Source organism: Pipistrellus kuhlii, unplaced genomic scaffold (genome assembly GCF_014108245.1).
Source record: "Pipistrellus kuhlii isolate mPipKuh1 unplaced genomic scaffold, mPipKuh1.p scaffold_m20_p_3, whole genome shotgun sequence".
NCBI lineage: Eukaryota > Metazoa > Chordata > Mammalia > Chiroptera > Vespertilionidae > Pipistrellus > Pipistrellus kuhlii.
Genome location: NW_023425529.1, coordinates 104,002,302 through 104,019,840, shown reverse-complemented (window position 1 = coordinate 104,019,840; position 17,539 = coordinate 104,002,302). Strand labels below are relative to the sequence as shown.

Here is a 17,539-nt window from a genome sequence, read left to right as displayed (position 1 = left end):
AAAGCACTTCCTGGGAATGGATGCTACCAGGAAGGGGGAGGGAGACAGCTAAGGGCAAGCCTGGATGCACCCAAATGGAAGGAGAGCCATTCTATTTCAAACAAACATTGTGGATGGGAAAACAGGGTAAAGTTATTTAATCTCTTAAATTTAGTGTAATTGAGAAAGTGTAATTTAATTTACAGCTAATTAATGTAACTATCAATTGAACATCTTTTAAGACAACTCCTCTTCTTTTAGGACAGTGTTTTTCAAACTTCAATGTGCATACCAATTAATTGGGGATCTTATTGAAATGCAGGTTCTGACTTAGTAGGACTGGGGTGGGGGCTGAGATTGCATTACAAATCAGCCTCAAGGTGCTTCTGGCCTGAGCAACACACTTAGAGCAAGGAAATTTAAACATTTGGGACTGTAACAGTGGACTCATGGTATAGCCAAGTCCAGCAATGACTACTGAGTCATCAACTTTCAAGTTAGGTTACACATAGCTTCAGAATTAAGTATGTGCACTCTAATCCTCTGTTTTTAAAAGTTCATTTTTCATTGTTGATAGTATTACCACTGGTACCCCATTTTCTCATTCTAATTGTCTTGATGCATGATACCTCTATATTAACCAACATACTTGTATAGATGGAGCTTCTCAATTTTGGCAAACCAGATAAAATAAATGTTACTGCCATTTTTCTGAGTTAATGGTAAGATAGTAAAATATTTACTAGACTATGTTTTTATGCTTCACATATGGTGTGTTATTAAATACATGTAGACTTTAGACATGAGAAAATATTTACACCATTTTTTTTCTGTCACCCATGCACAGACTCAATTGGTGAACTGTCAGAAATGAAGGGAAAGAACACTGAATAAAGAGCAGTCTTTGGCAGCTGAGAGTTTAATTACTGGAATTTTATTAGGAAACCATCAGTGACTAGATTTTGCAAGAGAATCAGTCTGGGCTGCTAACTTGTTCTGAGCATCTACTCTGGTCTCTGGATCATGAGTTTGGCAGGGATGTGCTGGGCAAAACAATGCCAAGTTCACTAAGAGATCACTGCCAGCATTTACTAGTAATCTATGTGACCAAAGGTTAGAACTCCTGCAAATTTTTCATTCAGAGCTAATTTTCCACGAGCTCCCAAACTTTATTTAGAATTTGACTATAGCCTTTATCACATTTTTTAAAATTATGTTTTGTGTGTATGTGTATGCACATGTGCACATTATCTCCTTGCTGGATTAACATGCCTCCTTAGACATAAAGTGGAGAAGTTTGAATCAGCTTGAGGAGCCATCTCAATTCATGGTTCTTTGTCAAATAGTTTGAGGAAATTTAAGAGGAGAATCTATGCTTCTATGTTTGCTGTCCAATGTTCAAAACCTTTACTAGAGTAGAACCTTGATAAGTACCTGTCAACTTAAAATTAACATTGTGTGCACAAGAAGTGGGTATAATATTATTGTGTCCTTATGCGCTAAGGAAAGCTATTTAAACTATTATGCACTTAGGCAAAGCTTAAACATATCTTTATGAGCCACTAAGACTACTAAGCATCTGTTGAAAAGACTGAGGCAGATTGACATGCACCAATACGGCAGTCTCCAACAAAAAATAAGTGAAAAAAGTGAGATGCAGAATGATGTGTAATAAGTTTGTAATATAGTTTGTAATGTAAAAAGGTGTGCATGTATGAATAATGTGCAGAGAATATTTCTAGGAGGATACAAAAGAAGTGGTAGCAGTAGTTGACTAGGAGGGAAACTGGAGGACTAGGACAGAGATACTGGTGGGTTGATAAACTAACTCTCTGGAAATTAAAAAAACAACAACAACACCTATTTATAGAGTTAGATTATATCTGTGGTGTAACTACCTCCATCATGGGAAATTTCAAGCAAATAATGGTTTAACAACAGGATCACAAAATTGGCTTCAAAGCATACCACTAGACATGCGGGTGGGAAGGTGGCCTACTTTCCATTGTAGACCTTTGGTACAAATTTAATTTTTGATCACATACTTAGTCTGACTATTTATTACTATTTTTTTTAAACATTTATTGTTCAGATTATTACGGTTGTTCCTCTTTTCCCCCTCCCCCCATAGTTCCTCGTCACCCGGCTCACACCCTACCCCATGCCCTAACACCCCCCACCCTCCCACTGTCATCATCCATAAGTGTATAATTTTTGTCCAGTCTCTTCCTGCACCCCCACCCATTTCCCCCAGATAATTATCTGTCCACTCCCTTTCTATGCCCATAATTCTATTATATTCTATATTATATTCTAATATATTCTAATATTATATTCACCAGATTATTCTGTTCATCATATTTTTTATTCACTTTATTTTTAGATTCACTTGTTGATAGATATGTATTTGTTGTTCATAATTTTTATCTTTACCTTTTTCTTCTTTCTTTTCTTATAGACAACCTTTCAGCATCTCATATAATACTGGTTTGGCAGTGATTAACTCCTTTTGTTTTTTCTTATCTGTGAAGCTCTTTATCTGACCTTCCATTTTGAATGATAGCTTTGCTGAGTAGAATAATATTGGTTGTAGGTTCTTGCTATTTATCACTTTCAATATTTTTTGCCATTCCCATCTAGCCTGCATAGTTTCCCTTGAGAAATCAGCTGACAATTGTATGGGTGCTCCCTTGTAGGTAATTAACTGTTTTTCTCTTGCTGCTTTTAATAACCTCTCTTTATCTTTTGCTCTTGGAATTTTAATTATGATGTGTCTTGGTGTAGTCCTCTCTGGATTCCTTTTGTATGGGCTTCTCTGTGCTTCCTGGACTTGTAAGTCTATTTCTTTCACCAGGTGGGAAAGTTTTCTATCATTATTTCTTCAAATAGGTTTTCAGTATCTTGCTCTCTCTCTTCTTGCACCCCCATAATTTGGATGTTGGTATGCTTGAAGTTGTCCCAGAGGCTCCTTACATTATCTTCATATTTTTGGATTCTTTTTTTCTTTTTGCTTTTCTAGAGGAGTGTTTTTGCTTCTTTGTATTTTAAATCTTTGACTTGATTCTTACTATCCTCTAGTCTGCTGTTGGATCTCTGTATAATATTTTTATTTCAGTCAGTGTATGCTTAATTTCTAGTTGGTCCTTTTTCATATCCTCTAGGATCTCATTAAATTTATCAGCCTTTTCTAGGAAATTCTTGAAAAACCTTATAACTGTGGTTTTGAACTCTATTTCCAGTCATTTGCTTTCCTCCATTTCTTTCATTTGTGATATGTTTCTTTGTCTTTGCATTTTGGCTGCTTCTCTGAGTAGATAGAGTAGCTTTGTGTACTAGGTATCCTATAGGGCCCAGTGGCTCAGCCTCCCAAGTTACTTAAGGTGGACACTCTTGGTGCACCCCTTTGTGGACTGTGTGCACAGGCTTGTTGTAGTTAAGCCTTGATTGTTGTTGGTATCACTAGGGGGACTTGATCTCCAGGCCAATTGGAGAATCAGCTATGTCTATGATAGGAGAACTTCTGTGATGGAGACACCCTTATGAGGCAAGACTTGCTTCAGTGGGGCTTTGGTGCTCACTGAGTGTGCCCCTGAGTGTATCCCTTATGGATCTGAGTTGTAATCTGGAAAGTCCTACTCTGACCCCTGGGTACATTGACTCTTGGATCTTCAAGGAGGTGCTAATTTAGCCTCTGCCTGAGGCCACCCAGCAGGAGCAACAGAGAGATCTGCAGATTCCTCTTTTTTGTTTGGGTTTTGGAGGTGTTCACATGAGGCCCAGCTGTGAGGCAATATAAGCTGCTGTGGGGTCTTTGGCCTTCTTTTGGATGTCCTGGGTCTCTCTGACTCAGCTACACTTTATTAGGTAAGTTTATATTTCTAAGGAATAGGCCATTCATATGCAAAAGCCTCTGCATACAGCTTGGATGGGGCAGAGTCTCAGGGTGGAGCAAACAGCAATGGCTTCCCATCAGCCATGCCCTAAGAGGCCCCTGGGTCTCAGTGTTCCACAGTAATCGCTGCAAGCACCTCTGAGAGTAAGCCACCCTCGAGTTTTGCCCACTGCTAGACAGTCCAGTTTCTTCCAGTATGAGTCTGGGTCCTCAGAGTCTTGCCTGGAACTGGAGTTCAGAGCAGTCAGGAGCTTGTGTCTCCCTCCAAATTGAAAAAGTCAGGTGCGTACTTAGTTGCCAGCCCTCTCCATGCACACGCGCACCTCCATACCTCTGCAGCTCCTCTGTGTACTTTTCTCTTCCCTTCTAGTTGTAGAATTTCCACTTAACCAACCCTCCTGTGGTTCTGGATGATGTCTATTTTGTTTTTTAGTTGTAGTTTTGAAGTTGTTGTGCGAGGCAGCAAGTTCAGGTGTTTAGCTATGCCACCATCTTGGTTTCTCTTGGACTGACTATTTAAAATGTAACAATAAACTTTAAATTTGAAAAATGATCATGCTGAGATTGCTGCATTCCTTTGTCCTTTTCTTCTTCAAGAGAGTCTTGGTTTTCATTTCTTGAGAGTACTTATTCTGCTATCCAGAACTCATTCAGGAAACCTATCAGTGCAATCTTGTACAAAAAACAGTTAATATTTGTAACCCCTTTATTTGTAGGGAAGTGCAGAGCTGCAGGAATGTTCTGGCAAAAAATGAGCCATCGCCAAAGAGCTGCTGCTAGTGCAGCCAGGACACACAGCTTAGGCACAAAAGCCCGGCTTCCTAGAAGCTGTGTGATATGTGGTGCCCCCTGGTAAGGAAGTGACCATGCTACATAGATGCTTTTCTGTCATAACAGCCCACCTGGCAGGGAGTCACTGCAGCAGAATACGTCAGCAACATCCCTTCCCTCAGCCTGCCAAAGTGAGGCTCAGCCAGGCTAGGGAGGACCCCTGGCACTACCAATCCCAAAGATTCCTTCTCAAATTATGCTAAAATCTGTGTTGCATCAATATCCAAGTCTGGCTTTTGTTCACGACTGGGTTCAGTGTGTTTCTGAGAATTTGTGTCTCTACTCTAATTTTAGCCTCTGTTTTGTCAAACTATCTCCAATCTATTCTCCAGTTTTCAACCAAAATGTTTCTTAGACTGTTTCCTCTAAGCTCATTTCACCCTGCCTTTATTAATCACTTACTGCACCTGCCAGTTTACTTAATGTCTTTCCAGATCAACAGACTGCAATGCCCATCTCATTTATAGGTAGATTCCCAAACTTTGCACAGTGTCTGGCACTCAATTAGGCAATTAGTGAGTGCTGGCTGAATGAATGAATGAATGAATGAATAAGCTATAAAACCATCAAAGGAGATGCAATATAAGGAACATTTTATTTGGAGATATTCTGAACATTACCTTCATTTTCAATTATGGCAGTAACATTCTTCCTGGAGGCAGATGGAAGAGAATCATCGGAGGCTGCATTAAGTGCAGAGTAAGATAAAACCAACCACTTTGCATTCAGATGCCACAGAAGGCACACATTGGCTTCCTGAGCCCACTGCCAAGGAACAGATTTGGGGTGATATTTCAATTGCTCTGTAAAATAGCTAAGTTCCATGACATACCACTGCTAAAGAAGGTACTCACTGATGAACCCTTTCAGCACTATAAAGGAAGTCTGGTGCTGGTTCACAATGTTCGGTTGTTTTTTAGCTTTCAGGAGCTTTACATGAAACTGTATATCCTATTAGGTTTGCTCAAATTCACAGCGTCCCTTTGGTTTTATTTAGAAATTCTTTAAATACCCAATAAATTAGGTATTTGTAAAGCAACTTAGCCAGTTCTTATCTAGGTATGGGTAGGTGTGTGTGTGTGTGTGTGTGTGTGTGTGTGTGTGTGTGTGTGTTGGTGTTGGGGGGTAAGCTGTGGTCCCTGTTCATTGGCACATACTGTCCCCTGGGATTTTGGGGATTGCAAAAAGCTTTTACAGTACCAAAAAAGTAAACATTGGTAATATGGCCTGGCAGCAATCAGGTACATTGAGATCTCAGAGCAAATTAAAGCAGAGCAGGATTGTTCCCACTCACTAGATATTTAGCCATACCAGATAACTATGGAGAGGCAGCACCAAAAGCTAGATGCTTTTTTGTGGCTTCATGCTGGCCCCTGGTGGTTTGCTGCTCAATTACATCCTGCTTGGATCTAACCAAGAGCATAATATTAAAGATGTTAGAAACAAAACATTAAAAAAAAAAAGTTAGTTCTGGTATGAGCACAAATACTAGGATTAAAAACAGAGGTCTTTCTATTGGCTAAAAATAAAACTAAAAGCTGATAACAAATGGGACCCTAATTCTGAGGAAAAGCTCTGATGATGCGTCTTACTTCTACAGGTTCCCAGAGACTACTGGGGTCCCGGTAACCTGACTGATTTGTCAGATGCTCCAGATGGCCCAGAGGCAGGAATGGCCTACAGCGGTGGGTCACGGAAAAGGCACAGTTCTGAGAGGGTGGAGAGTGAAGTCACAGGGAGGTAGAGTGAAGGAGAAGGGGAACAGAAAGAAAGGCTTGTCACAGACCAAATGCTGGCCTCCAGAAACATTTTTTAAGGTTGGTTTGATGATTCTCTCTGCTGATCCTCACCTTAAACAAAAACACAACCATATTAAACTGGTTGAAAGATTATATTAAAATTAATAACACAGCAGCTTCTATACTTGACTAATGGCAGAAAGCAGGAATGGTACCAGGAAAATAAGTTCTTTTTTTTTTTTTTTTCTCTCTAGATTTTCAAAGAAGCAATAAATTTAATGGTAAAAAAAATATTTGTAAGAAATTGGATCTTTTGCAAAGAATGAAGCACTTTTTGTTAAATACAGGAAAGGCTACCTGATTGAACAAATACACATTTTTTTGGACTCTTGTATGAGTCACTAAGTTGAAAAGTTTGAAATGGCTTGAATCATCTCTGTGCTTCCTAGGAGCATCTAGCGCAGAGCAGTCAGGTTTGCCACCTCCAGCCCCACTCCACTGGGCTTTACACCCTCTTCATTCCTTTCCCCATGAGGCAAGCAAACACTGTCATGACCATTTTGGGGTTCACTTCAACCAGGTCTTCTGGAAGGGCATACACTCTTGCTCCAATTTTTCGGGCCATAGAGATGGCATACCTAAAAGGGAGAAAACCAGGAGAATGAGAAGAGCCAGAGCAACAAAGCATGAAGGGGACCCTTAGGATATTGGTATAATCATTCTATACTGTACACTACTGCAAACTATATATAACACAAAGCTCACTGCAGGTATGGTTAGAGCTGGTCACTGACATCCTCTCACTTTTAGGGGCAAATCTTGGCTTGATAAAACTCCTGACTCCATCAGACTTGCTGTCTAGCATACTAAATGTATAACTTGTCCTTAGATATTTTCCTAGCTCCTGCCACTTTTGATGCTTTCATCATAAGTGTTTTCATGGGCTATAAAACAGCAAAAAAAGTCATCAAACTGGAGAAGAATATGTGCTAGGAAAAGTGAGCAGACTATATTTCAACTACAAAAGTTTACAGACTATATTTCAATATTTTGACCTTATAAATCAATTATTTTATTCCTTGCTCCATTCCTGTTCTTATGCACATATACATGTGTTTATTTATGCTGCTATAACACTAGAATAGCCAGTTTTATATTATTCATTTTCTACATAAAATGATCATAGTTGCAGCAGAACATTTTTGCTCTATTTATAGGTATAGGAAGATAATTAGCTGTAATCTATTTTCAAATGGGCCTACATTACTACCTGTCACTTTTTTCATTCACTTTGTTTATTATCTAGTAACTTCTTACAATGACTACTCCAGAGATTCTTCATTGTTCCCAAGGTCCCATCACTTCTCCTGTTCCCTTAAAATAACTATTCTTACTTTATGGATCAATTAAATTAAGAGTACCAGGTTGGGGTAGTCCCCATTCTTCTTGTCCATCTCTCAATTCCTTTATATTAATTATTAATGAAATAAAATGTATCTTCCATTATAAAATATAAAGAAAAAGTAGAGCTTCAAATATCATGCATAACCTTGCCATCATAGCATTTTGAAGATTTTTTATAATTCCTTTTAGCCATTTTAGAAGCAATTTTGTATCTTGCCCTTATAGGATAGTGCTTAGGAGCCTGGGCCTTGAAGTCAGACTTTGAATCTTAACAGAATCACTAACTTGTAAAATTTTGAGCAAGTTCCTTAAACCTAATCATATTCATCTTGAACATCTAGACTCAAGCTCTTTTTGACGTAAAAAAAAAAAAAAAAAAAAATTCTGGGTCTTCATACATGTTCTTCCCTTTACTTGGAGTGTTTTCTTATCTCCTTCCCTGTCTAGCTCCTTCTTACTTATCCTTTTAATCCATCTCAGCATTAATGTCATTTGCTCTGCAGAGCTCCCATTTCTTTTCTGTCTCCTTGATAGCATCCTGTACTCCCCTTCCATACCATCTATCACACTGCAGTGTAATTGCCATTTAATTATTTATCTTCTCTCCGTTATATTGTGCTAAACATCAGTATACCAGAAATGCAGGTCCCCACTTCCCGAAATTGGGATCAGAGAGGACACTGTTGGGATTGAATTGTGTTCCTCAAAAAGGGTATGTAAAAGCCCTCTCCCCTAGGACCTCCGATTCCTACCTCATTTGGTAATTAGGTTTTTAAAGATGCAATCAGTTAAGATGAGGTCATGCTGGATTAGTGTGGGACCCTAATCCAATATGACTTAGTTTCTTTTTCTTTCTTTCTTTTTTTAATACTTTATTGATTTTTTACAGAGAGGAAGGGAGAGAGATAGAGAGCTAGAAACGTCGATGAGAGAGAAACATTGACCAGCTGCCTCTTGCACACCCCCTACTGGGAATGTGCCCGCAACCAAGGTACATGCCTTTGACCGGAGTTGAACAGGGGACCTTTCAGTCCGCAGGCCAACACTCTACCACTGAGTCAAACCGCTTTCGGCGACTTGGTTTCTTTTTAAGAACAATGGAAGAGACACAAATACACACACAGAGGGAAGACAGCCATCTGAAAGCCATGTGAAGATGCGGGGGAGAGACTGGAGTGATACATCTACACGCCAAGGCTTGCTGGCCAAGGCCAGAGACAGGAGAGGGGTAGGGAACAGATTCTCCCTCACAGCCCTTGGAAGGAGCCAACACTGCTGACACTTGATCTTGGACATTTACCCTCTACAGTGCGAGAGAATAAATTTCTTTGAAGTCACCTTGCTTGTGGTATTTTGCAATAGCAGCCCTTAGAAAGGGGCTACTCCGAGAAAGGTGCTTCTATGGAATAGCGGTCAGCAAACTTCCCACAAAGGACCAGATAGTAAATATTTCAGACTTTGTGGGCTTTGCCACAACCAGTCAACTCTGCCATTGCAGCAGGGAAGCAGCTATAAAAATATGGATAAATAAGCACAGCTGTGTTTCAATAAAACTTTATAAAAGCATATGACAGGCCACATTTGGCTCACAGACTATATAGTTGTCTGCTGACCACCCCCTCCACCCTCCAATGTGGTAAAGGAAATTGCAGTTGTTTCCAAGTTGGAGAAGGCTCTTATCTTGAACCTCACCCCCTGCCATTTGTATACATGGATTTTCAAAAAAAGGGTGTTTGTGTTCAGGCTTGCCATATACAAACTAAGTAAAGTGTCCTATAATTATGATTAGAAAATTGGTTTTATGAAAATATAAGCTTGCTTATCAATTGGAAGAATAGGCTTGCTTTTTGTCTTGCTCTCTGTAATCCCAGGAGACATAAAACTACTACTGTACAATATCTAAAATACTGATGACGGGAGACAACAATCACAAGAAGAAAAACGAAATGAAAGTAGTGAAAAGTGTTTGCATAAAGGCACAAATGATAGACTTTATAGATATCCAGTTACCAGTTGGGTCCTTTTTTCTCTGACCTCAGGTCTATTTACGTACTTTGCATTGTTGAGTTTCTCTTCATCGTTCAGGTTCTCTGTCTTCAGAAGGTCATAGTTAATGGAACCTGGCTGAATGGCATCAATGAGATCCAGAACGGGCAAACTTGTACTAATCTTCGGGTCCTGCGCACAGAGAACGGATGGTTTTATCAGTATGCTCCCAGGTTACTTCTATTTCGTTCAAGGGAAGTGGGTAGTTCTTTCCTTTCAAATATGAATATATACAGCCTGTTCTGGAAAATGCAGCAGTGTTGCACATTAATTGTAGTTTCAAATCAATTGTAGCTTCTGTAGAGGCATCAGTAACTTCCTAAGTAGCTCAATAAGCAGAGGAAACCCATTGTCTGCCAACAGGCAGGGAGCTATTCTCAAATAGCATGTGAATGAAAGTAAGCACAGCTAGAGAAAAGCAGAGAGGTTGAAATGTTTAATTTAACTACTGGTATGAGCAGAGAAAGGAAAGATTTGATAAAAACAAACAAACAAAAACCATCAAGAAGACCAAAGGTGCTCGGAGAAACCTTGCTTCATTTGGGGGGATATCCCAGAGGTGATGGGCAGGGATAGTGACAAGAGCTCACTTGGATAGGAGTTTCAGTAGATGCTCATTTCTTGGAGCCCTCAAGGAAAGAAAAGAGTCCATAGGTCTAGGGAGACAGTGTTGGCAATTATGTGATTAAATGAAATGACAGTAATTAATCTTTGTTGGTGTCTCACAGTTTGCTTAGCACTTTTTTTTTTTTTTTTTTTACAATTGTAGGTTGAATTTTCTTCTCTTCCCACAGTAATTCTCTCCCCCTCCTCTTTTATATTGAATTTATTGGGGTGATATTGGTTAATAAAATTATATAGGTTTCAAGTTACAAATCTACAATATATCATCTGTATTGTATTGTGTGTTCACCACCCCAAGTCAAGTCTTCGTCCTCACCACTTATTCCCCTTTACTCTTTTCTACCTCCACTACCCGTCTTTCCCTCTGGTAATCACCATCATATTGTCTGTGTCTATGAATTAAAAATAATTTTATTTTGCTTAATCTTTTCACCTTTTAAAATAAATTTTCTCTCTTGGCACCACAGATGTAGGCACCTGAATTTAATTTACAGTGAGTAAAGGAATTTTCTGAGGTTAAGTAACTTGCTGGTAAGTAGTGGAGCTGGGATTGGAACTCAGATATTCTGATTAAAAAAACAGGACTCTTTCTTTAGCATTTGTAAACATTTTGATGGTCACACCTGGAGCTGTAAATGTTCCCCTAATGAACTACACAAAACTCTGCACCATCTGTTCTCTCTCCTAGAGATCTGTGAGTGCAGACACAGAGAGGCAACTGTTTACCTCCATCCAAGCACAGTCAAGTCTAAACACTTCATACTTCAAGGGTCCAAACCAGAATCAATTCTAAGCAAGAAACAAGGCATAGGACACCTGCAAGATGTTATATTTCTAGCATTGGTTCTCTGTATATGTAGAATAATATTTTTAAAAATAGAGTAGGTTTATTTTTATTTACCCCTGGATAACATAAAAACTAACACAAAATTAAAATGAATTTATAATTATAATCTAATTTCTGGTGAAGAAGCACCAGGGGAGCAAAATACAAAGATTTGAGTTTTACCTTTTTTCCTACTTCCTGCCCACAATCTTGTGAAAGTGCTGACAGATAGAGATATGGTCTGCAATTGGTAACACTCATAGATGAGGAGGGGACAAGGAATAATTTCCACAATGGTTACTCAACTGTGAGTTGTGTTCTTTTTTTTTTTTTTTTTTTTTTTTTTTTTTTTAAAGGGTTTCACTTACTAAGCAATCTGGGGTTAATTTGACATTCTCCTTTTATAGTCCTTTTTATTTAACTCTGAAATGACTTAGTGAGAGGACAGGAGAAAGTTAGTCCAGAGAGAAACAAGGAGCAAATAATTGTCAAACATTCCCGAGAGCAAAACCCCAAGAAAGCACCCCAGGGGAGGGAGTAATGGACGTCAGGGGCAGCTCTTTACAGAGAGAGGCACCTTGGGTTATTTAATCAGTCACTTCACAGTAATGGTTAAGTGACCTACAGATACACTCTGCTTTGCAACCTCACCCACAGGTAAAAGACACTTTCTCCTCACTGATGGACCCTCACCTGCAATCACTAGCACTAACCTCAGGAGTTACTTGAGTTCCAGTTTCCTCACCTATAATGTGAGAAAAACCATAAAGCTGACTTCACAATGTCTGTGAAGATGAAATGAGACATTAAAAAAGGAGCCCTGGTTCCCAGAGAGCATTCCACATGGGACATGCCCTTCTCCTTTGCTCTTCTCCACCACCTCTCCAACCATCTTTCTGTCACCAGCCTCCGTACCTCCACTCAGCAATCCAAACTGAACAGTAGGTGGCGAGGGGATAGAGGGACCGCTATGCGTGATGGACTCACTGGAACTGAGCACTCCTGGTACGCCCAACCTTTCTGCCCTTTCTGGTGGGAGGAGATTTTACTTTTTTTCTTGATTTTGAAGCAGAGGATTGATATCATGATCAACTGCCTTAATGAACTACATAAAACTCTGCACCATCTGTTCTCTCTCCTAGAGATCTGTGAGTGCAGACAAACTTGTTAATACAACTTAAACTTGTTAATACAACTCCAAAGTTGTCCTTTCTCCAAATATTGATCTTTAAATGCAGGTAAAATGGCACAAATTTTATAATATGGATCAAGGGCACAGGTCCCTTGAGGAAGGATCCAGTTAATGTAGAAAACATAAACTACGTAAGAAATTTAATAAAAGATAATGCTATTATTAATAAAAAAAATGGGAATTAGATACAAGTATACAACTGCTTTTTTTTTTTTTTCCTCTCAGAAAATAGTGCATGGGAGATATTTTAGCATTTTATATTTTACCATCATAATGTTAACAATCTGAATCTTGGAGCTATGCACATTTTAAGAATATTATTGAAACATGGTCTCACTCACATGTGGAATCTAATGAACAACATAAACTGATGAACAAAAATAGTCCCAGAGACATAGAAGCATCGACAGACTGTCAAACCTCAGAGGGAAGGCAGGGGAGGCCAGGTGGGGAAGATTAACCAAAGAATTCATATGCATATATGCATAATAACCCATGGACACAGACAATAGGGTGGTGAAGACCTGGGGTGGGGTGGGTGCAAGGTAGGAGAGGTCAATGAGAAAAAAAAGGGGACATATGTAATACTTTCAACAATAAAGATTAAAAAAATATTATCATACAAGAACAAAACCCAAAATGTATGTAAAAATGGTTTTTAAAGTTAATTATTACAGGAGAAAGTGATAAGAAATTTGTCAATGAAATAGCTATGAACAGCAAAACAATAATGGATCATTCTGCAAAATCATAATTGGAGGGAACCCGAGCTACCTCACACTTACAGTCACTTTAAAACAGATAGAAAACAATAATGATAAGCATGAAACTCAGGTGGTCATGAGCAGCAGACTAAGAATTTTACCTTGAAACTAGAGATAGATGAACGTTTTCCTGCTTCCTTCAATGTTTCATTTACCCAGTTGACAATAATGTCATCATTGACCTTCTGTCCACCTCCAATTTCTTCCAGAATACTCAGTGTGTACCTGAACAAAAATCAAGAATGATTTTTTGAAAAAAAAGTTGCTAAATATTTCTATATCACAGAAAGTAGCTAAAGTAGAAGATATTCTTTTCTTTCTAGGTATGTCACAAAAAGATAGCCAGGACACTGTTACATTAATGAGGGATAAGGGGGGAGGGATATATATATATATATATATTCATTCTTTTTAGGATAACTTAAAATACAGCTTTATGGTTGTTAGAATGAGATGCAGAGCAAATGCCTGCTAAGCACTGTCATTACTTCTTGGGTCAGAAGAGAAGGCAGATGAGAAGAGAAGCAAGGACAGGGAAATGATGCAAAAGACCTGAACCAGTAATGCTTTTTTTTAAAGGATCATAAACAATGAAGGAAAAAGTCAATGTTAGAAAGGCCCAAGTAACCAACACATTAAATATATAAGTGTAAAAAATATATATCATAGAACAGAAATATTAGGAATACCTCACAGTGAAGGTCACTTTAAAGTAGAAATCAGTTAATCCCCAGTCTGAGAGTAAGAATCACCTTGGATAGTGTTATAAGAATTGGTTTTGTTTTTGAAACTTATTAGAAAGCTTCAAAACTCTTAACATTTTATGGAACAGATAAGACTCATCATTCCCTAAGGCAACTCCCTCTGAAAGGTGAAATACACAGAAGAAAGCCAAGCATTTGAGCAGGTTTGTTGGCCTAAAGTAGTGATCGGCAAACTCATTATGTCAATAGTACAGGATTGAAATTTTGTTTGAGAGCCAAATTTTTTAAACTTAAACTTCTTCTAATGCCACTTCTTCAAAATAGACTCTCCCAGGCCGTGGTATTTTGTGGACGAGCCACACTCAAGGGGCCAAAGAGCTGCGTGTGGCTCGCAAGCCGCTGTTTGCCAACCACAGGCCTAAAGGTTAAGGCTTTCAGGAGAGGGTCAAATTACCCATATAAAAACATTCAGGGCGAGGGTTTCAATGTGTACTGCTCACTCTGAAACTCAAGTATCCTGCCATTGAGTCTACTCAATGGGGTCTACTCAAATGAGGTCACCCTCCAGTTGGTTGCCTAGGATTGTGTACATAATCCATCAGGTGTACTTTCCCAATTACTGATTCTATGGAAAACACAATTCTCCCACAACTTTCCACATGGCTTTCAAATTTAACCTCTGAAAGAGGAGTGATGCCCTGCTTCCTCCAGGTCACAGCTTCTTTCCATCATTGTAGCTGGGAGGAAAAGGGCTCCTGCAGTTATATACAGGCAGGGCAAAAATAGGTTTACATTTGTGAGTATGTGAAATACAGAGTTTATTCTTGTATTATTATTATTATTATTATTTTCCATACAAATAACTGTAAACCTACTTTTGCTCCACTGTGTGTGTGTGTGTGTGTGTGTGTGTCTGTGTGATTATGTTTACCAATCTGGCATCATTCTCAATTATACCTCTTCAAAATCCCTCAAATCAACTGGCTCCTCTTCATTCTGCTTCTCCTCATATAATTTTCCTTCTAACATACAGTTCTGGTCATTTCATTTAAAGTGACCTTCCATGACCCAAAGAATACAGGTCAAATTCCTTAGAATGGCACATGAGATCCTTCATAATTTGGTCTTGGCCCTTCTTCTCAATGCACCTCTTATTTCTTATTCCCTCCTCCCTTCTTGGCCTTATTCTCAAGCCCCCTAAAAACACACTCACGTTTTAATCTTACAGAACCATCAGCAGCTCCCCAACCAAGCCATGAATCCTGACTCTCTGAGTTAGCTTTGTTCTCTGGGAGTGGATTTCTAATTCTTTGAACAATTTTCAGTGAAGCATTTACCTGTTTCCCAGAACTTCTGATGGAATTGATGTGCATGTCTCTGCCTACCATGTCATCTCAGACAAAATCCATAACCTTGTTCATCATATTGTTTTTAGGGGTTAGCAGAGTGCCTAGTACATATTGAGCATCTAGTATATAGAGGAGTGAAGTAGTGGGTGAAATAAATAGAATGGTCCCTCCGATAGAAAGCAAGAAAGTGGTCAAGATGGGTAATATTTAATGTGAACCCAGAGATGGGACCAAAATGCAAAAGACTAATGAAGACAAATGGGTTAAGTCTCAGGTAAATTTTTAAAATATCCATAGTTTAGAAAAAGCCCTAGTTTTGATCTGTTTATAATAATGATGCTTTATGGCAACATTAGCTTTTTGTCTACACTAATAAAAGAGAAAGATGCAAATCAACCGTACCTTCACAACCCCCACCAGCCAATTTGCATACTCAGGATCAGGAATGAGTATGCAAATTAACCCAACAAAGATGGTGGGTTAATTTGCATATGCAGACGCTGAGCAGTCAGGGCCGGGTTGCTTGCGTATTTGCCATAGCAATGACACAGGCATTCTGCACTGCCCAGCGACTCAGGGCCTCTGGGCAGTGTGGGAAGGCAGAAAGGTGGCTCCGGCCAGAGTGAAGGCAGTGTTGGCAGCCAGGGGAAGGAAGGCCCATTCTTGCACAAATCTTCATGGATCGGGCCTCTAGTTTCTTAATTATTATCATGTGTATTAAGTTATTATGATCAACCATTACAGTTAAGCATTTCTTCCTAGTAAAGTCATTGAGGATGGTATGTTAGTGCTTGCTTCCTTAAGTTATGTCTATGTATAGTTTGATGAAAACAAAGTTTAATCTAGCAGCTTTACTAATCTCAAGACTGAATTCTCACTCCTCTTTGTCTAGAGCCCCAGCCTGTTTTATTGACACTCTCACATCGATAGAAGCAGTGCTTTTAACCTACTTCTTGAACTAGGGAAGCAAATGGAACAGAGGAAAAGCTCACCTTTACACAAATGTCTACTCATGAAAATATTTTCAAAAAAAGTCACTAAAGAACAGGAATGTTTAAAAAGATGCAGAAAACCATGGCAGCAGCTCATTGCATTCAGGTGTCTGAGAATGGCCCCTCAGTGGCACAGCTCTGGTGAACACAAAGTTGGCTTTTTGCCACCTCCCGGGAGATGCAGAGGTTTAAAATGGTAGTGAGGACAGTGGTGAAAACAAAGGGAAGGAAGGATATAATTAAGTCGGAGCTTCAACTCTAAGCACTAAATGTAGATACAAAATTTAAAACAGAAATCAATTTGGCCTATGTCTGCCTATGATTTTCCTTGTGAAATATTCCATATCATCAAATATGTTTTGGGATAACTGTGCTATTATTAATAGTTCTCTCCAGACAAGATCCCAGTACCACAGGTGCTGAGAAGTCCTCCTCTGTCACAATGAACTGACACCAGGAACCCCAGCTTCAGCCAGGGTCTCAGTCAGCCACACAGGATTGAAGAGGTGTGTGCGGGTGGGCCTCCATGAGCTGCAGCCATTACTTTTTTGTTTTCCTGCCTTCCAACACTTGTTTTATTTATTTATTTAACTTTTGAACCAGAAGGACAAGACTTTGTGTTTTGTTTTTCAAGAACTTATGCCAAATTCACTGTCCCAGTCTGTTTAATTTGGGGAGAATCCTCTTATTTACCTGCCTCAGACTCTCTACTCATTTGCTGGAGTCTAACTGACAGCCTACTTCTTTCAGGCTTTTGTCCCCAAATTTATACACACACTGTTCGCCAGCTTTGCACCTTGAGGACTATTTTTAGGTTTAAAAAGGAAAGGTTTAAACATACATCTCTTATTTGTTTTTAGGGGGGAAAAAAGGCATGTCCTTTATTGCTCAGATCAATGACCATAGCACATCTGTGCAATCTAATGAAATAAATTCCAGCTAAAATTGCCTTTAATAGTTCTGTTAATGTGTAGCGCATAAATAAATTTCTTCTGGTGGCATTTACATAATTATTAGTAATTTAGCCTTCAACAGTAATGTATTTCTCTCCCCACTTTCTTAAATGCACAATTCTTGTATAGTAAACATTCATGAGAAATGTGACATTAACCAGATGGCAACAGCGGCAGTAGCAGACTAGACCTTGATATATATATATATATATATATATATATATATATATATATATATATATAC

General features: G+C 38.9%; 1 protein-coding gene across 1 annotated transcript in view; it reads right to left on the bottom strand.

Annotated features, from left to right (window-relative positions):
* Nucleotides 1–5,278: 5,278 nt before the first annotated feature.
* LCP1 (lymphocyte cytosolic protein 1) overlaps nucleotides 5,279–17,539 on the bottom strand; it is a 57,891-nt gene continuing 45,630 nt past the window's right edge. Inside the window, exons 14-16 of the mRNA XM_036458981.2 lie at nucleotides 13,399–13,522; nucleotides 9,899–10,023; nucleotides 5,279–7,079 (exon numbers count right to left, since the gene is read on the bottom strand). Coding sequence (XP_036314874.1) covers nucleotides 6,947–7,079; nucleotides 9,899–10,023; nucleotides 13,399–13,522 — 382 coding nt within the window. The 3' untranslated portion in view covers nucleotides 5,279–6,946. The remainder of the gene's footprint in view (nucleotides 7,080–9,898; nucleotides 10,024–13,398; nucleotides 13,523–17,539) is intronic.